Source organism: Scyliorhinus torazame, chromosome 7, assembly GCF_047496885.1.
Source record: "Scyliorhinus torazame isolate Kashiwa2021f chromosome 7, sScyTor2.1, whole genome shotgun sequence".
Classification (NCBI taxonomy): Eukaryota; Metazoa; Chordata; class Chondrichthyes; order Carcharhiniformes; family Scyliorhinidae; genus Scyliorhinus; species Scyliorhinus torazame.
Genome location: NC_092713.1, coordinates 16,673,227 through 16,694,564, shown reverse-complemented (window position 1 = coordinate 16,694,564; position 21,338 = coordinate 16,673,227). Strand labels below are relative to the sequence as shown.

The window sequence follows — 21,338 nt, the reverse complement described above, 5'->3', positions numbered from 1 at the left end:
CTATAACATGTGTAAAGGTCAGAGGAGCATGAGTTCTGAGGTCAATGTGAGGCATTAAATGCCTACAGGACACCTGCACCAGATGGGAAACATGCTGGAATCCTCAGGAATTGAGAGGCCTAACAGGTGAGGATCCGCTCTATTTTTAGGAGCTGCTTAAACAAGAGGAGTTGGCCCAGACAACTGAGGTTATGGTATGCGATCCCAACTTTTCAAAGATAGGTGCAGTGTTAACGGGGAATGACAAGAGCAGCCGACTAAACATTAGTTGGGAGGACCTACTCCTGAGAATTTTGCACTATGCTCTTGCTATGTTTAAGAGCACAGTACCTCAAAGAATGGTCAACCTGATTTCGAAGCGAAAAAGAGCCCTGTACAAGGAGGGCCAGTGTGTACTATTTCATTCAGTATGAGTGAGGAGATGGGAAAAGGGAACAACTTGCTACAGAGAGTATGATATTTTTAGCTCGGTCCATTCTCTTCATCATCTTCCTCCAATCTCCTGTCACAGCCCATAACCTCCAAGATTCTGATTCCAGTCTCTTGCGCATATTGGCTCCCTTAAAGACACGGATCAGGCAGATATTTTCTCTGGTCAACATCCGCATTTGACTTGCAAGGTGAGTGATCACTGGGGCAGAGTTTGGCCTTGTGCTACAGTGTAAAATGGACAAGCGTGAGCCAGTGGCCCATTGTTGCAGCGCTCTCAATCGTAACTTACATTGAAGCCAATTTGTGACCACTCATTCGTTGCAGGCAAAAATTGTGAGAGACACAAAAGCAAGCCGTTGACTCTCAGGTGCTCATTTCACCCCATCACACAATGTCAAAATCTTTCCTATTGCCATCTAAAGAATCGTCCATTCAGGAAAGGAGGAAAGGGAGATGGGGAACAAAACAGGTGGGAGCTAAAAATAGTCTGTGACATGTTCTCTGCTGATAGATCGGTTCTCTGACCTTTATGCCTGCATGCTTGTAAATGATTTGCAGATATCTGTGAGTTCTGGATCCTCTGAATTCCAAAGTTGACTGCTGTTGCGGCAAGCTTCTGCTCAGGACATTTCAAAACCCTTTGTTTGAGCTAAAAGCCACCTGAATGAATAGGCAATGGCCACCCCAAGTCCTATAGAAAATTACATTTTCAATGGCAAGACTGTACGCACATCATTGTATAATAAGACATCAAAGCTTGCTACATAAAGAGGACAAAGCTACGACAGGATATCTTCAATTTAGCCTCGTGGCATTGCTGTAAGTCTACACTAGAGGTTAGGTTGTACATAAAATCTTTTGCAATTTGACCCGCAAAATGCATATTTGGGTCGATTTGATGCATTTTGAATCCGTGGCGATGGAAACAGGACCCTGCTCGTATGTTGGCTCAAAGTCGTACATGGAACCTGTGCAGGCCATTACCATCTTGACATTGAAGCACCTCTTGTGGAGACATATACAGCTCCACTTGCTGCATCCACATTCCCAACAGTCGCACTATTCCATCTGATACCAAGAGGAAGGGGTTTTCTTTGTACCGCAGTCATTAATAAACATGCGTAGACAAGCCGGCTCCGAAACACACCGGTTTATGCAGTAAGTTCGGGAATAGATGCCGCTGAAACCACAATTTTTGTTTCGTTGATTCACGGGGCGCGAGCGTCACTCACCCTCAATTGCCCTTCAGAAGGTCAGTGTTCCATTCCATGACCATTCCAGTCCAAAGATGTGCAAGTTAGGTGGATTGGCCATGCTAAATTGACCCTCAGTGTCCAAAAGGTTAGGGGATAGGGTGGAGGCGTGGGTTTGAGTCGGGTGCTCTTTCCAAGGGCCGGCCCAGACTCGATGGGCCGAGTGCCCTCCTTCTGCTCTGTAAATTCTATGAATACTGACAGCAACTTTTAATTCCAGATTTATTTGATGAACTAAATTTAAGTTTTCTCTGTCAGTGATATTTATTTACAGAATGTGGGCGTCGCTGGCTAGGCCAGCATTTATTGCCCATCCCTAGTTGCCCTTTAGAAGGTAGTGGTGAGCTGCCTTCTTGAATCACTGCAGTCCTTGAGGTGTAGGTACACCCACTGTGCTGTTAGAGAGGGAGTTCCAAGATTTTGCCCTAGCGACAGTGAAGGAACGGCGATATATGTTCGAGTCAGGATGGTAGTGGTCGTGGGATTGGAAGGTGCTGTCTCAGGAACCTTGGTGAGTTACTGCAGTGCATCTTGTAGATGGTACACATGGCTGCTACTGTTCGCCGGTGGTGGAGGGTTTGAATGTTTGTGATATTTGAACTCGTGGGCATGCCAGTGTGTGAAATGTTCAGAATACAAAGGGAAAATGTCATATCATAATTTACCACTAGATGGAGCTAGATGTAGAACTATATAAAGCACTGACTCTCAGGCTTCTGGGAGGGGGCTGGAGAGGGGCAGAGGAGAGGTCTAAAGATTGTAGAGTACAGTTATAGGTAGAGTGTAGAGACTAGTGTTAATAGAATGCAGATTGTAGATTACTAGATTATTGTTTACTATAGGAATAAGTGGTCGAGCTTTAACAAGTAGTGTAAATAAAAATTAACTTTGTTAATAAACTTAGAACATAGAATTTACAGTGCAGAAGGGGGCCATTTGGCCCATCAAGTCTGCACCAACATTTGGAAAGACCGCCCCACAAGACCACACTTCCATCCTATCTCTGTAACCCCTCCTAACCTTTTTTTTGACACTAAGGGCAATTTAACATGGCCAATCCACCTAATCTTCACTTCTTTGGACTGAGGGAGGAAACCGGAGCACCCGGAGGAAACCCACGCAGACACTGGGAGAACGTGCAGACTCCGCACAGACAGTGACCCAAGCCGGGAATCGAACCTGGGACCCTGGAGCTGTGAAGCCACACTACTAACCACTGTGCTACCGCGCTGCCCTTCTGTGGTCCTTGTGAACACTATGACATCCATCCTGATAACAGAATCACAAAGAACACCGCAGTGGGCAGGAGTTTTATTTTGGCTTAGGACCCTGATTTTGGGATTGTCTCCAGGTCTCAGCCTCGCTGGGCACAGGTGGACCTACCCAAAGTGACGTTTGTTGTATCGGTCAATTAATGTCCAGAAGGGCCACTCGCCATTCAATTAAGGGCCGTAGGTGGGCTCTCGATGCTGGGCCATGAGAAAGCTGGAGCCCCGAAATGCAGGTGAGGGAGAGAGAGAGGTTCAATATAGTGGCACCAACTCAACACAAGGCTTTGAGAACACAAATCTGTCTTTATTGGAATGGGGAAAACAAAGATGATGGTTGGGCCAGTCAAGCCTCAAAGTCGCTGCGAAGGAGGCCTGTTCATTTTGGCTGGAAAACGTGGTGTTATTTTGGGGCATTCTGCTTTTAAATAAGCACAGCTTTGTGCGTTTAAACGTTTCTGCAGTCTGCCTTGTTCCTTTTTAATGAACAAACCTGACATTCAGCTGATGCTGACGGCTCTGGCCGGCAAATAGCTGCTCTTGTGACACAACAAGGAACGAGTGAGCACAACGCAGGCTGCAGAATTCAAGGAAAACTGTTGAGAAGTAACCAAAGGAACATGTGGGCGATGGAAGAATATCGAGAGAGAAAGAGCCAGGGGCAGGGGGCGAAGAAATTGCTAAGAATCAATATCTATAATTATTTAAACCCCGAAACGCAGTTACCTACTCCCATATCTGTTAAATATCTATACAGGGATGAGTTGCGATTCAGGGGACATTAGAACCACAAATAGGAATTTCAATCCATAGACTGTATTTACTTTGTCCTGGTCCATCAGGGCAGCACAAGTGGATAGCACTGTGGCTTCACAGCGTCAGGGTCCCAGGTTCGATTCCCCGCTGGGTCACTGTCTGTGCGGAGTCTGCACGTTCCCCCCGTGTCTGCATGGGTTTGCTCCGGTGTCCTCCCACCGTCCAAAGACGTGCAGGTTAGGTGGATTGGCTGTAATAAATTACCCTTAATGACCAAAAAGGTTAGGAGGGGTTATTGGGTTACGGGGATAGGGTGGAAGTGAGGGCTTAAGTGGGTCGGTGCAGACTCAATGGGCCGAATGGCCTCCTTCTGCACTGTATGTTCTATATCTATCAGGCAGATTAAAATGTTTTACCTTCACCCGACAATCAAGAGATTAACTCTAATTTCAGAGGAATGCTACTGGGCAATGAGACACTGCCAAACAAGGAATTGGCTGAAAATGAATGTTTTTTGAAGAAGAATTCAGCTGCTTGAAACATTTTTCTTCATTTAAGGCATGGTATGAGTGCTGGACGCGTGTCGTAAAAGTGCAGCATACTTGAAGCTGTTTGCAGACACACAAACCTGAAAGTGAGAGTTTGAGTCCGAAGTGTCCCAAAGTGACCGTGAAACAGAGCAGATTGAAACTCCCTCGCCGAGTGACCTTCGCCCTGCTGTTCAGGTCAGGCCCAGACCAGCGGCACAGGAGCATGACGTGACAGGGAACGCCATTTGGTTTCTGATGTCTCTGCAATTTATCTGCAGCCAAACTAGAACCAGTCACTAGTTCAAATTCAGGAGATGTTTCTTTCCCCAGAGAGTGAAGAGAATGTGGAACTCACTAGCCCGGGGAACAACTGAGGCAAATAGCGTAGAAAGATTTGAGGGGAAGCCAGATAAACACCAGGGAGAAGGGGAGTGAAGGATGGTTCGATGGGTGAGATGGAGTGAAGGGAGGAGGAGGCTCCTGTGCGGTATAATCACCAGCATGCACCAGATGGGCTGAATGGCCTGCTTCTGCATTGTAAATACTTTGTAATCATTTACAATTCCTTGGGGGTTGTCCTAACAAGTCCTCCAGTGTTCAGGGAGAGCTACCTGCAGAGGTGAAGGAGAAGGTCTATATTGCAGTGAGAGCAGCAATGGGTAAACTGGAAAATCCTGTATCAGTGGACACATTCCATTCTCCGCCATGTGCGTTGTTACCATTTTGAAATCTCCTCATCTCGCCTCCTTTAAGTCTGTCTCTTCGACCAAGCTTTTAATCACCCATCCTTTAACTCAGTGGCAATATTTGCTTGATTGCATTGGGGCATTTACTGTGTTAGTGGCACCATATAAATGCAATTTTTTGAACGTTCCTTGAGTGAAGTGCCTGCATTGGATCTGAATGCATCGGACAAAACATGGCTGATTTATTTCTCCATTTCTTCAGTTGCTCTCCTGTGAGGAATGTTATCCCTGAATCCATTCCAAGCACTGGGCCAATTATATTTACTTGGAGCATTGCTAACGCCATTGGTTCCTCCTGTCTGAGTGCCAACCACCCGTCAGTAACTTGGCACAATCACGAAGACCAAAATAGGACCTCAGAAACGTGGGTCCGAATGAGAGGTGACCTTATTGAGACATGTAGGATTCTCAGGGGGCTTGACAGGGTCGACGCTGAGAGGTTGTTTCCCCTTGTGGGAGAATCTAGGACCAGAGGGCATCATCTCAGAGTAAGGGATCTCCCATTTAAGACAGAGATGAGGAGAAATGTCTTCTCTCAGAGGGTAGGGAATCAGTGGAATTTGTTACCGCAGAGAGGGCTGTAGAGGCTGGGTCATTAAGTATCTTCAAGGCTAAGATAGACGGATTTTTAATCAGTGAGGGACTCAAAGAGGAGCAGACTCAATGGGCCGAATGGCCTACGTCTGCTCCTATGTCTTATGGTCTGTGAATCCTGTGCAAGGCGAGTGCCCTCTTGGAGTTAACCAGAAATGCAATGCACATATATGCACTTAAGTGAGTCAAATCAAACCCTGAGTCCAGCAAAGACGTCAGGCCTACAGTTTATTGGTGCAACCACTTCATGTCGCCAGTCTAGTGTTGCAACAGAAGACCAGGCTTGCTCAGAGATTACCAAAAGACCTCGATGCCAGCATGACCAGTTCCCAGTGTTTCATCAGCAGGCACCGGCGAAAGCACGAGTGCCCATTATGCTGCATTGGCAACATAGGGGCTGGTTTAGCACAGGGCTAAATAGCTGGCTTTTAAAGCAGACCAAGGCAGGCCAGCAGCACAGTTCAATTCCCGTACCAGCCTCCCCGAACAGGTGCTGGAATGTGGCGACTAGGGGCTTTTCACAGTAACTTCATTTGAAGCCTACTTGTGACAATAAGCGATTTTAATTTCATTTCATTTAATCGATGAAGCCCTCTTGAGTTACGCTATGCCCAGCAGCCAAACTGGCATGGAAAGGTTCAGAAACAAATCCAGTGAAAATAGCAGGACATGGCAGGACAAGATTCACAATGGTACTAGCCTGTGAAGGACTAATGGAATGAAATTAAAGTCTTTAGAAATTTTCAGAGGTAAAGCCAGGCCGAGCATCAGGTTCCCTGCAGGATTATTTTGTGCACGTCCGTGACAACAGTTGGATGGATGAGGATGAAATGAGGTCATGGATCAATAATGCGTAGAATAGGTGTCCCAGAGGCCTAGGTAAAGAACACAGCTTATTAGTGTGGGACATAGAACATTACAGCGCAGTACAGGCCCTTCGGCCCTCGATGTTGCGCCGACCTGTGAAGCCACTCTAAAGCACGTTCAGACCCTATATGAACTGTGAATAAATAACACCCACATTGCAGTTTGGGGGTGGGGGTAGGGGGTGGGAATCTAACGTCCACAGTTCAATCTTTGAATGTGCGCTTCAAGCCATTCCAAGATCACATTCATACTGAATGAATAGGTGGATGGTTGACACAGAAGAAAAACTTCACCAAGAGTGGAAACATACACGCCGCCATTTTGTGTGGTTTCGTTGTCACATCATAAGACATCGGAGCAGAATTAGGCCACTCAACCCATCAGGTCTGCACCACCATTCAATCATGGCTGATATTTTTCTCATCCCCATACTCCTGCCTTCTCCCCATAACCCCTGATCCCCTTATTAATCGAGAACCTATCTATCCCTGTCTTAAAGACACTCAGTGATTTGCCCTCCACAGCCTTCTGCGGCAAAGAGTTCCACAGATTCACTACCCTCTGGCTGAAGAAATTCCTCCTCATCTCTGTTTTAAAGGGTCATCCATTTAGTCTGAGATTGTGTCCTCTGGTTCTAGTTTTTCCCACAAGTGGAAACATCCTCTCCACGTCCACTCTATCCAGGCCTCGCCTGTATTGTAAGTTTCAATAATAATAACAACCTTTTACTGTCACAAGTGTGAAATTACTGTGAAAAGCCCCTAGTCGCCACATTCCGGCGCCTGTTCGGGTAAGCTGGTACGGGAATTGAACCCGCGGTGCTGGCCTTGTTCTGCATCGCAAACCAGGGGCGGGATTCTCTGCGAACCAGCGTGGCGGCCACTCTGGCGCGGAGGAGTGGCGTGAACCACTCCGGCATCGGGCCACCCCGAAAGTGCGGATCCTCCACACCTTCAGGGGCTAGGCCGGCGCCAGAGTGTTTGGCGCCACACCAGCCGGCGCGGAAGGGCTTGGCGCCACGCCAACCGGAGCCAATGGGCCTCCGCCGGCCGGCGCGGGTTGGCGCATGCGCAGGAGCGCCAGTGTGTGCTGCCGTTATCCCAGCGCATGCGCAGGGCGGTTCTTCTCTGCGTCGGCCATCGCGGACGTTTACGGCGGCGGACGCGGAGGGAAAGTTTGTCCCCACGGCACAGTCCAGCCTGCGGATCGGTGGGCCCCGATCGCGGGCCAGGCCACCGTGGGGGCACGCCCCCCTGGGGCCAGATCCCCCCCCCCCCCCCGGAAGACTCTGCAGGCCGCCTGTGGAGCCAGGTCCCACCAGTAAGGACCTGTTGTGATTTACGCTGGCGGGACCCGCCGAAAACGGGCAGCCACTCAGCCCATCGCGGGCCGGAGAATCGCCGGTGGGGCTGCTGCCAGCAGCCGTCGACCGGCACGCCACGATTCCCGCCCCCGCCAAAACCCCGGCGCCAGAGAATTCGGCAGCCGGCGGGGGCATGATTCACGCCGCCGCCCCCCCCCCCCCCCCCCGGCGATTCTCCAACCCGGCGGGGGGTCAGAGAATCCCGCCCCAGCTGTCTAATCCATTGTGCTAAACCAGCAAGACCCCCTCCCTAATCCTTCTAAACTCCGAGTACAGACCAACCCATACAACATCAAGTGATGCTATTAATGCACAAAGTGTCATCACTACTTTCAAAAAATTACGGCCTGCCAACTCCGTGACTGGCGAGGAAGATAATTTATTGTGGAGGGATGAGATTCCGAAAGCAAAAGTATAAAATCTGTTCCAGAGTGAGATCTTCCCATAGTCAAAGTGATTCAGAATGGGTGCCAAGGACAGTGAATTTGATGGTTTTAAAACACTTTGATGGGGGTGGGATGAAAGGTGACCGTGGGCAATTAATTAATTCAATAAACTCAGCCACACTAATATGAATTACCAGTCTTCTGTTTTATTTTTCACATTTCAAAATGGTGGCCTCACACACCCATGTGTTCACATTTTCTGCTCAGTCTAAAAGTCAGCTCCCATTTTTGGAAGCTTCAAAGATAGACTTATTTTCCCCGATCTATAGTATATTTAAATATTTATTATTTGAGTGGAATAATTTCCACTGAAGGTGCAGTTCAGTAGTTTGTCTAATATTGCGAGGCGGCATGCTGGCGCAGTGGTTAGCGCTGCTACTTCACGGCGCCGAGGACCCGGGTTCGATCCCGGCCCCGAGTCACTGTCTGTGTGGAGTTTGCACATTCTCCTCCGTGTCTGCGTGGGCCTCGTCCCCAAAGCCCAGGGTAGGTGGATTGGCCACGCTAAATTGTCCCTTAATTGGAAAAAAAATGAATTGGACACTGGAAATTATTTTTTTAAAATAATAATATGTCCATTGTTCATTTTTACTGAAATTAGTATCTCCAGAGGTTGTAATAACACATTAATTTGTTGCTTCGTGTATATATAGTTCATTAATTTTCATCCTGGTTTACCTTCATAATGCTAGTCTATAAATGGATGCCAAAGTTAGCATGGACTCCAAGCTCTTCAAATAATGCCAAATAGCAGCCAACTGTATTGGATTTCTGTTGGAATGTGTTTTTTTTTTAGAAAAATGTAATTGCACACTGCCGACGAGCTAAAGATCTTTGGCCTGGAAGGAACGAGCTTCTTTCTCCACAGCCTACAATTCTTCTCCTTCTTAAGTATTTTACCAGCGCCTTTTTTGGAATCTGCTGTCATCAATCAGCATTTCGTCCAGCACAATTTCAGATCTTCACAACTCACTGGCCGGGATTTGGGGCCCTCACCACGGCTGCGTCGTCCGGTTGTCAACCCTCCTGCCAATGGGAACGCATCCTGTCCACGTAGCCCAAAACCCGTTGTCATTTTGAACACTTCGGGTTAATCACCCCATGACCTTCTCGAGACATCGGCTGTGGCTAAGGCGCAGATCCGGGCACCAGAGGAAAATGTCACCCAAGGGAGTTTAAGCGTGGCCACCGTCAGGCAGAGGATGCAGTGGGAACCGATGTCCTTTCATTTTTAAATCTATCCCAGTCACTGATTGCTGCTGAAGGAGAAGCCCGTGCAGAAGCTGTGCCCCTTTCCGCACCCCCCCTGGTCAGAGTTGGTCCATGTCCTCCAGCAAGCTTTAAAAATATTTCAAATCCGCGAATAAAATGACAAATTAGAGAGTTCCTGGGTGAAAATATATATCTGAGTGAAAGGCTTCCACGTTTCTCCGCTCCCGTTTTTGTCGCGAGCAGAAAATCCCAGCCCCTAAAGTATTTTTTCAGCGTGTGGTGCTGCACCTGTCCTTTGTCTACGGAGCATTGCCACGATCGCAACCCAACATTCTCAGCCACTTTCTGCAGCTCGAGGTCAACAGTTTTGATAATCGGCCAGTTTATTGGATATAGAATCCTAGAAATTCTGCAGTGCAAAAGAGGCCAAATGGTCCATCGAGTCTGCACCAACCCTCTGATGGAGCACCTTACCTAAGTCCATTCCTCCGCCTTATCCCCATAACTCCAACTAACCTGCACATCCCTGGACACTGAGGGGCAATTCTCTATCCTGGCCAATCCAGCTAACGTGCAGATCTTTAGACTGTGGGAGGAAACCGGAGTACTCGGAGGAAACCCACACAGACAAGGGGAGAACGTGCAGACTCCACAGTTTCCTGAGGCTGGAACTGAACCCGGGTCCCTGGCGCTGTGAGGTAACAGTGCTATGCACCAGGATATGTATGTGCCTGTGCAGCAGTGCTTTGTCCATTGAAGCACGCGCTTAACAAGGGAGGGTTGTCTCTCTAATCAGAACCGCAAACAGTGGGGCAGGAGTACACGGTTGCTTTTGTGAGGATGCACATTGGGAATTAAAGTTTGATTAAGCCCATGTTGTGGGAGTGTTGACAAGAGAGATACTTTTTGTTGATCACAATCTTGACCCGGCTCGTATCTGTGTGCCAACACTTGTCTTAAGGGTTTCCACTGTCAGTAAATTACAATCTGATTCCAGTGCGTAATGTCTCAGCAACATTGGTACAATATGCTTCTGATCTCGACTCGTCAATAAACATAAAGAATTTCTGCTCAATTAATCGATATCCATTTTGCAGGCAAAAATAAAGCGGGAACAGATCACCATGTGGACATATGTAACTAATTGTTTGCCAACCAGAATTAGAGATCGCTCCAGTTCATTGATCAATGAGACATTCCTGCTTTTATTGCAGGAGGCTTTCTCTTATCTGTATAAATGTATTTGCTCGTACTGGCTAATGTAGTATTAATGAAGTATCTCCAGCTATTGATCTGGCTATCCTGTTATGTGACAAAGCCAGTTGTGTATTAAATCATTCGCTGTAACTTGTGAATTGGCGATTCACGAGCTAACTCAATTGTCTTGTGTTTTGATCATTACAGGTGCAATAACCGAACACAATGTGTTGTGATAACAGGGTCCGATGTCTTCCCTGACCCCTGTCCAGGCACTTACAAGTACCTTGAGGTTCAATATGAATGTGTCCCCTATAGTAAGTAGAAGTCTTGCATTCTGATTAGTCTGTGTTCCTCGGCACAGGAGTTATTTTGCAACAACCTGTGTCTCATTGGGCGGGGCGACGGGTGGTTGGGGGGGGGGGGGAAGAAAAGTGTTCAGGATAAATGTTAAACTGGTCATTTATAAAGAGAATTAAACAGAATGGTAGAAATTTGTAGGGCATTATCTCGCTCGCTAAGATGGTACTTGACCCTGCCAAATCTTTTCCTCACCCAAAATATTCCTAATCACAGAATCGACAGTGCAGAAGGAGGCCATTTGGCCCACCGAGTCTGCACCGGCCCTTAGAAAGAGCACCCTACTTAAGCCCACACCTCCACCCTCTATCCCAGTAACCCCGCCTACCTTTTTTGGACACTAAGGGCAATTTGGCATGGCCAATCCAGCTAATCTGCACGTCTTTGGACTGTGGGAGGAAACCGGAGCGCCCGGCGGAAACCCACGCAGACACGGGGAGAAAGTGCAGACTCCGCACAGACAGTGACCCAAGCCGGGGAATCGAACCCGGCACCCTGGAGCTGCGAAGCAACAGTGCTAACCACTGTGCTACCGTGCCCCCCCCCCCCTCCAAATATGTTGCATTTGTTAAGACAACGCCTGTTTTGCAGAAGGTAGTGCAAACATTTTGTGTCGGAAGGCCTCATGCACTTACACGGGACCTAATACCATTTTACACTCTTAAAGCGCATCTTGACTAAGATTCAGAATGGTTCCATTACAGTCGTGGGGCAGGAGCCGTTCTCACATTCCAGGTCAGGCATCCATCCTACCTGTCAGCCTTTCGGCTTTTAAAGCATTCAGAGTTAAAGAAGGCAGGCCTTTGCTCGACATTCGCGCAACAGACTGCAACCTTTCTCCCACCACCCCCAGCGCACACTGCTGCAAGAATGGATACAGCCTACTTTGAAGGGTAGTGGTTATGCCTTGTCGAAACACAGATCCGCAAGTAGTAATATCTAAGAGCGTATCTGTGGGGAAAATCCATTAAAAGATCATACACCTCTTTACTCCTGCTGTGTAATTCCCTGTAAGCCTCATAAGATGGATGCCTCTTCTGTTGTGCTCAGATGTACCATCTGCAGGATGGGAGCCCACTGTGCATCCTATCTCTCAATATTCTACCTCCTGTGTGTGTGACTGATACAATCATTCTTCTTAACCTTTTAGCCTGCCAGAGGTACAATGCAATATGCAGGGAGCAATTGCTTCTGCTAACAATGAAATTGGCTTTATTTTTGTCTTCTCCTCTAAATGTCTGTCAAATAATTTCTTAACGGTGAATAATTTTTCTCGCTTTCATTTAAAACTCTGAAATGTAAATTGGTCGTCGCTGAACATGAACCCACACTGACTTTAAAATTAAAAGCTATGCATTTTGGTAATTGAGGTTGGCGTTTAACTTGTGAGTTGTAAAATCAAGCAAATTCTTCTTTTCCAGGAGTGCGCTCCCAGACAAACTCTTAGCAGACTGCCCGTGACCTCTGATGGGTTACGCTGCCACATGTTACGTCTGTGCGAGATGTGTACAGCAGACAGCTTAGTTTATTGGAGCTCACTTCATGTAAATCATTCCTCAGACCTCAGACAGCTCTTTCAAAAGAGCCAGGACTAGCGGGATGGGCTGAATGGCTGCCTCCTCTGCTGTATGGGGCGGCAGGGTGGCGCTGTAGTTAACACTGCTGCCTCACGTAACCACGGACCCGGGTTCAATTCCGGCCTTGGGTGACTGTGTGGAGTTTGCACCTTCTCCCCGTGTCTGCGTGGGTTTCCTCTGGATGCTCCAGTTTCTTCCCACAGTCCAAAGGTGTGCAGGTTAGGTGGATTGACACAGATAAGCTGCCCTTTGATGTCCAGTGGTTAGGTGGGGTTGTGGGGCTAGGGCAGGGCAGTGGTCCTAGGTCGGGTGCTCTTTCGGAGGGCCGGTGGCGACACGAGGGTCAGAATGGCCTCCTTCTGCACTGCAGGGATTTTATGATACTCTGATACGTCAGCTGAGAACCAGAGCCAATGAAACAAGTCAGTACTTCCAGTGTAAATTAATGCTGCCCTAATTAGGAAGGAGAGTGTCGTGTTCAGTTTTGGTCTCCTTGCTTATGACGAGATATACTTGCATTGGAAGTAATTCAGAAAAGGTTGAATCTTGGGATGAAGGTGGGGAAAGGTTGTGCTTGGAGTTGAGAAGAATGAGAGGTGATCTTACTGAATTGTATAAAATTCTGACATTCAAACTGAATTGAGAGCCAATTTTAAACCCAGTCTGGTATTTGTGAGGGACAGTGAGGAGAAACACAATTTCAGAACAGAATTATTTTAGTTTAATGATAACCGTATTCAGAGTTTCACAACTGGCGAGTTGAATTGATCAAATTGCTCTACAGGAAAGAGTTTAAATCAAGAATTAAAAATGCATGTTGAAAGAGCATGGGTGACTTTAATTTTCACATGGATTGGGCTCATCAAATTGGAAATGGCAGCCAAGAGAATGAATTCATTGGGCGCGATATTCCCGAAAGGGAACAATGGGTGGATTCTCCGACTCCCCACTGGGTCGGAGAATCGCCAGGGGGCGGTGTGAATCCAGCCCCCGCCAGCTGTCGAATTCTCCGGCGCCGGGGATTTGGCGGGGGCGGGAATCACGCCGCGCCGGTCGGCGGCTGCTGGCAGCAGCTCCCCTGGCTATTCTCCGGCCTGTGATGGGCCGAGTGGCCGTCCGTTTTCGGCGGGTCCCGCCAGCGTATGTTACGACAGGTATGTGCCGGCGGAACCTGGCTCCGCGGGTGACTTCCGGGGTCTTTGGGGGGACGCGGGGGGATCTGGCCCTGAGTGGTGCCCCCATGGTGGCCTGGCCCACGATCGGAGCCCACCGATCTGCGGGCGGGCCTGTGCCGTGGGGCACTCTATTCCTCCACGCCGGCTGGTGTACCGGTCCACGATGGCCGGAGCGGAGATGAACCCCCCCTGCACATGCGCTGGGATAACGCCAGCACATGCCGGCGCTCCCGCGCATGCGCCAACTCGCGCCGGCCGGCGGAGGCCCTTCGCCGCCGGTTGGCGTGGCGCCAAGCCCCTTCCGCGTCAGCTGGCGCGGTGCAAACCACTCTGGCGCCGGCCTAGCCCCTGAAGGTGCGGAGGATTCCACACTTTCGGGGCGACCCAACGCCGGGTTGGTTTGCGCCACTCCTTCGCGCCGGAGTTGCCTGCCCCGCCGGTTTCCGAAGCATCCCCCCCCCCCCCCCCCAAATGTTCCCGAGAGAGCGCGTTTATCCGCTTGTTTCCCGGCACTCGCTGTGCCGAGGAACACATGGCTATTCCATGCGACTTGCTTTGAATAAGGAGCCTAAACAGGGGACGCGCGGCCGAGGCTGCACGTAGCCCCATTTTTTACAATGGGGAGCACAGAGGCCCTGGAAATAACCCCCCCCCCCCACACCCCCAGCCCAAATGCAACATGGGAGGGCTTCCCGCCCCCCAGCACCCACAGCGGGCAACCCCGGCCCGATCGCGCACGCACAAAAAAATGCCAGCTTGGCATCTTGGCAGTGCCGACCTGGCACCCTGGCAGTTCCCCTGCTAGCTGGCTGTGCCACTTGGGCACCTTGGTAGCGCCGGGCTGGCACCCAGGTGGACTGTGAGAGGATACTGGAGCACCCGGAGGAAACCCACGCAAATACGGGAAGAAGGTGCAAATTCCACACAGACAGTCGCCCAAGGCCGGAATCGAACTCGGGTCCCTGGTGCTGTGAGGCAGTAGCGCTAACCACTGTGCCACCGTGCCGCCGGTCACCGTGGCAGGCAGCTCATTAACCCGAGATACAAGATAATTGGCAAATGGATCAGGGAAAGAGATGGGGAGAATTGCTTTTGTCTGCGGCCAGTTGTTGCCATCAGGAAGGCGCTGCCCGGAAGGCGGCAGATTTTGTAATAATTTTCAAATTTACCTCTGAAAAGGAAAGAAATACAGGGCTATTGTGCGGGAGCTGAGAATTGGGTTGAGTTGGATAGCATTTGCAATGAGCCAGCAGAGGCAGGATGGGCTGAGTGGGCTGCTTCTATTCGGGATGATTCTCGGAAGTATTTTGCAAGTAGCCTGTAGCACGCACCAACTGTGCGTTGCCCGAAATGCAGCCAGCGAGAGATCTCCAGTCTTTCTTCTGACAGTCACTGCTGAATCTGCTTTCACCATCGCTGTCAGTCAGCCAGGCAGGCAGCGCATTCCAGTTCATCACAAGTGCTTGAGGACACGCTAAAACCAAGAGAAGACGCAATATAAATGCAAAGTTCCTGCCTTCTATGTGATAAAATGCAATATAAACGCTGGGAGAGCTTTTATCTGAAATGGGAAGTGCTCCATTGGCAGCACCACCAGCAGCTGGATCGTGATGTGGAATGAAATGAATGCAGACAGAACAAGTAAGCAAAGAATCGCTCCCACACAAACGTGGGACTGCAAGTAGCTCCCTCAAAAGTATTGTTGAGGCAAAATTGGGCGGGGTTCTCTGTTGGCCGAAGCTGAAATCGTTAATCGCGATTGGGCGGAGAATAGGTTCCGATGCTAAATCGCAAATCTCCATCACCTCGCCAGCGGCGTTAATGCGGTCTGGAATGGTATCCCCCGGGGCCTCCGCAATTCTCCGCCTCCGATGGGCCGAGTTTCCAACGGCACAATTCGCTTGTGTTTTTAAAAATCGTGAAACGGCATTGTGGCTGCTGAAGGAGGGAGAGAGGGTACGGAAAGTGCTAGTTGCGTCGCTGGCCGGTGGGTTTCAGCCAGGGCCAGGGGGAGTAGTAGTGGGGGGTGGCCAGGAGGTGGGCTGTGGGGTCGGGGTGGATGGGGACGGAACAGCATGGCCGCAGCTGGAAAGGCAGCCATGCAGCTGCGCACGCTGCTGACATCCCACTGCGGACTTAGGGCCACAGGACATACAGGTGTTTCCCCCCCAGGCCACCCCTAGGTGCCCTCTGGCCCCAGCTGACCAATCAGCTGTATGGGTGAGCTCCAGCACAACCAGTGCCATCTTGTTGTCTGGGTTGGTGTGTGTGTGGTTAGTGTAATGTGTATGTGCGGCTGCAGCTTGTCAGCCTCCCGAGTGTCAATCACGGACCCTGTGAATCCCGCAGCATTTTTCATTGGAATGAATCGTGTTCTGCATGGCACCGGTGCTAGCCCTTCCACAGTCGCTGAATCGGTTCAGATTCGGCACCAGTTTTGATGTAGTGGAAGTCCACGAATCCTGCCCTGGTGTCAAGACTCTGGAATGGAGAATCCAGCCCATCATTTAATAAGGGGCGTTCTCATTCTGGGGCCATTTATTGACCTTGTTGACCATGCTATTGCCTGATAAGGTCCTTTACTAATTGTGCGCTTCTAATAGAGTGTCTCGCCACCTGGGAGCAGACATCAGGAAGGTGCTTTGCGTTCTGTTTTAATTGTTGTTTGTCGAGCGTGATCCGTAGACGTATCTTTGAAGGTAAAGCAAGGGCTCGGAGTGGGAGCATGCTCGGGGAAGTCGGCCACAGTGACATGTTCACATATAAATGGACTTCCGCCTCCATCGCAGTGGCCAATTGGGAGAAGCCACGAGGGGATTCCCTGACACGAGAGTCAACCAAACGCAACCTCACAGCGGAACGTACTGTAATTAGCCTGAAAAGCACACGACCAAGGCAGCATTGCTCCAGAACCTTCTTCGGCTGAAGTGTATTTATGTTGGGGGAGGGATGAACTGCGACCCAGGAGGGGTGAGGGCACAGAGAGAGCTGGTGGCAAAAGGTGTTGTCGACTGTGCCCTCATCCCTGTCTGCAGTTGTGGTAGTTTGATTAATGATTCCAAACAGGTATGATCCTGCTCTATTCCCTGCTAAAGAACAAGATCATGCAGTTCACCAGAAGGAATCTTCAGAAAGTCATTAAACCTCGATTTGTAGAAACCAAAATAAAAGAGAGAGGGGAAAAAAATCTCAACCTGTTCAATATGTCTGGAAATCTAAACTCGTACTGTGGTTGTTGACAGCATGCACGTCCTAAACCATCGCCGTGCCCATCGTCAGTGACTGAGGGCCCTCTTGAATATATGCAGACGCCCGGTGGGGTGATGAGTTTGGTTTGGGAGACTGTAATTTCTGGGAAGGCCAGAGGCACCGCTGAGTCAAATGTCTGCCGTAAATTGATTTGCCTCTTCCTTCGCCGCGGCCTGTCAATCATCCGTAGCTGAAGCAGCTGCTTTCAGGAAGCGAAGATAATTGGCCCAAGAAGAGGAATGTGAAGTAAAGTGAAGAGAGAGAGAGAGAAAAAGAAGAGAGCGGGATTAAATTTGATAGCTCATGTTGAGAAAGGCAACAGAGCAGGACACAATGGGCCAAAAGTGGCCTGTTTGTCAATGTTATCAACCATCGGAAGGAATAAGAGTGAATTTATAACAGTTTCCAGGGAAACCTGAAAGGCATTAGGGTCACTGCCCAACGTTATTGACAAAATTTCCTCCTGTGTTACAATTTGGAGCTGAACGGTTCACTTCTCAGCTATCATCCACAATTGCTACAAGAGCTACCTTTGGGCTCGGATGAATATTTCACTTACCTTCATAGTCTTTAAGATATAGGAGCAGAGGTAGACCAATAATAATAATGTTTATTGTCACAGGTAGGCTGACATTGACACTGCAATGAAGTTACTGTGAAAAGCCCCTAGTCGCCACATTCCGCCGCCTGTTCGGGTACATGGAGGGAGAATTCAGAATGTTCAATTCACCTAACAGCACGTCTTTCAGGACTTGTATTGACATTACTCACATCCTTTATATTTTTAATGTTCCATCAAATTTCAATTGGCCCATCAGGTCTGCTAAGCTATTTATTGAGGATGACGGATCTGATCGGAAAATCCTCAACTCCACTTTCCCACATTACCCCATGCCCCTTGATCCCCTCACTGATTAAAAATCTGTCTCTCTCAGCCTTGAACATACATAACGACCCATCCCCTACGGCTCTCTGCGGTAAAGAGTTACACAGACTTTCTACCCTCTGAGAGAAGAAATTTCTCTTCATCTCTATCTTAAATCTATCTTAAATTAATGACCTCTTACTCTGAGATAATGCCCTCTGGTCCTAGACTCTCCCACGAGTGGAAACAACCACTCAGCATCGATCCTGTCAAGCCCCCTGAGAATCCTATATATCTCAATAAAGTCACCCCTCATTCGTCTAAACTCGAGTGAGTACAGGCCCAATCTACTCAATGTCTCCTCATAAGAAAATCCCTCATAGCCAGGATCAACCTCGTGAATCTTCTCTGGACTGCCTCTAATGACAGTATATCTTCCCTTAGATAAGGGGACCTAAGTACTATTTCTCTTGTGATTGTTATTGTATTTATTCCATCACCCCTCCCCATTCCCTTGATTATTTAGTAGATTAGTGTCCTCCACCATGAAGACTGACACAAAGGGCGCGATCGAACGGCCTCGAGGCGCACAACTCGGTGATGCGACGAGGCAATTAAATCGCACGAGATATGTGATGCTCGGAACGCCTCACAAGACCTAACGAGACCTGGATCTCCCCCTTCCTGGGCAAGATCCAGAGGAACATATTTAAGTGAGTCTGCAGGCTCATTTAAACATGTTGCCGCCCGATTCTCCCGAGGCCCGGGAACTAATGCCCGCACCTGGGAGACATTGCCGTGGCACCGATCAGCACTGGTCCACACCAACGTGGACCAGACGTAACAGCACTTGGGGAGGTGGTCTCCTAGATTATCGGAGGCCCCCAGGTAGTTGGTCTCTGGGCAGAGTGGTACCTTGGCACTCCTGCTGGCACACAGGCATCTTGGGAGGCAGAGAGAAAACAGGGAATTTATAGACCAGCAAGCCTAACATCGGTAGTGGGGAAAATTCTTGAATCCATTACAAATGACTTTGTAGCAGAATATTTAATAATAATAATAACAATCTTTATTGTCACAAGTTAGGCTTACATTAACACTGCAATGAAGTTACTGTGAAAAGCCCCTAGTCACCACATTCCGGCCGGCGTCTGTTTGGGTACACAGAGGGGGAGTTTAGAATATTCAGTTCACCTAACAGAGCACGTCTTTTGGGACTCGTGGGAGGAAACCGGAGCACCCGGAGGATCAGCATGGATTCTATAGAATTTGGAGGGGAAATCTCGGTTGTCAAATCTGTTGGAATTCTTTGAAGATGTAACTAGTGCAGTTGACAAGGGGGGGGGGCAGTCAATGTGGTATATTTGGATTTTCAGATGGCGTTTGACAAAGTCTCGCCGAAGTGATTATTGTGCAAAATTAAAGCACATGGGATTGGGGGAATTGTATTGAGTTGGATAGAAAACTGGTTGGCAGAGAGGAAACAAAGAGTACATATGAATGGGTCCTTTTCAAATTGGCAGGCTGTAACACGTGGCTAGCACTGTGGCTTCACAGCTCCAGGGTCCCAGGTTCAATTCCCCGCTGGGACACTGTCTGTGCAGAGTCTGCACGTTCTCCCCGTGCCTGCGTGGGTTTCCTCCAGGTGCTCCGGTTTCCTCCCACAGTCCAAAGACGTGCAGGTTAGGTGGATTGGCCACGCTAAATTGCCCTTAGTAACCAAAAAAGGTTGGGAGGGGTTATTGGGTTACGGGGATAGGGTGGACGTGAGGGCTGAAGTGGGTCAGTGCTATCCTCGATGGGCCCAATGGCCTCCTTCTGCACTGTATGTTCTCTGTTCGATGATCTGGACGGGTGGATGAGTGGACAAATCAATGGCAGATGCAGTATAATTTGGATAAGTGTGAGGTTATTCACTTTGGAAACAAAAACAGGAAGGCAGATTACTATCTGTACGGTTGTAAATTGGGAAAGTAGAGTGTGCAGCGGGACCTGGGTGTCCTTGTGCACCAGTCCTGAAGGTAAGCATGCAGGTGCAGCAGGCGGTAAAGAAGGCTAATGGTATGTTGGCCTTCATTGCGAGAGGCTTCGAGTGCAGGAGCATGGATGTGTTGTTGCAGTTGTACAGGGCCTTGGTGAGGCCACACCGAGAATATTGTGTGCAGTTTTGGTCTCCTTTTCCGAGGAAGGATATTCTTGCTCTCGAGGGAGTGCAGCGAGGGTTTACCAGACTGATTCGAGGGATGGTGGGACTGTCATATAAGGAGAGATTGACTAGGTTAGGATTGTTCTCGCTGGAGTTCAGAAGAATGAGGGGGGGGGGGGAATCTCATAGAGACTTATAAAATCTAACAGGACTAGACAGGACAGATGCAGGGAAGATGTTCCCAATGTTTCTGTGTCCAGAACCAGGGGTCACAGCCTGAGGATTCAGGGGCTGTTTAGCACAGGGCTAAATCGCTGGCTTTGAAAGCAGACCAAGACAGGCCAGCAGCACGGTTCAATTCCCGTAACAGCCTCCCCGAACAGGCGCCGGAATGTGGCGACTAGGGGCTTTTGACAGTAACTTCATTTGAAGCCTACTTGTGACAAGCGATTTTCATTTCATTTCATAAACCATTTCGGACAGAGATGAGGAGACATTTCTTCACCCAAAGGGTGGTGAGCCTGTGGAATTCATTACCACAGGAAGTAGTTGATGCTAAAACATTGAATATATTCAAGAGGCAGCTAGATATAGTACTTGGGGAGAATGGGATCAAAGGCTATGGGGAGAAAGCAGGATTAGGCTATTGAGTTGGATGATCACCCATGATCGTGAAGAATGGCAGAGCAGGCTCGAAGGGCCAAAAGGCCTCCTCCTGCTCCTATCTTCTATGTATCTATATTCCAGATTCTATGATTGGAATTTGAATTCCACAAGCCGCCATGGTGGGATGTGAACCCATGTCCCCAGAGCGTTCGGTTGGACTTCTGGATTACCAGTCCAGAGACATTACCATTGATCTGAAATTCATGGGGTGGGATTCTCCGACACCCCCCCCCCCCCCCCCGGCCGGGTTGGAGAATCCCCGGGGGGCGGCGCGAGTCCCACCCCGACGCCGGCTGCCGTATTCTCCGGCGCCGTTTTTCGGACGGGGGCGGGATTCCCTCCACACCAGTCGGGGGCCTTTGGCAGCGCCCCCCCCCCCCGGCGATTCTCCAGGCCCGGATAGACCGAGCGGCCGTCCGTTTTTAGCCAGTCCTGCCGGTGTGGGTTATGCATGGTCCCACATGGCGGGACCTGGCAGGTATGTTGGTGGGGCGGTCCTCAGGGGGGTGCGGGGGGATCTAACCCCGGGGGGGGGGGCACAGTGGCCTGGCCCATAATCGGGGCCCACCAATCTGCGGGCAGGCCTGTTCCGGGGGGGGGGGGGGGGGGCAATCCTTCCTTCCGCGCCAGCACCTG

At 49.4% G+C, this 21,338-nt stretch overlaps 1 protein-coding gene across 14 annotated transcripts in view; it reads left to right on the top strand.

Moving 5' to 3' along the window:
• The window catches only part of adgrl2a (adhesion G protein-coupled receptor L2a), a 695,216-nt gene that overhangs the window by 549,508 nt on the left and 124,370 nt on the right, over positions 1-21,338 (top strand). For all 14 annotated transcript variants that reach the window (XM_072510363.1, XM_072510357.1, XM_072510358.1 and 11 more), the window contains one exon: positions 10,872-10,981. In XM_072510363.1, coding sequence (XP_072366464.1) covers positions 10,872-10,981 — 110 coding nt within the window. The remainder of the gene's footprint in view (positions 1-10,871; positions 10,982-21,338) is intronic.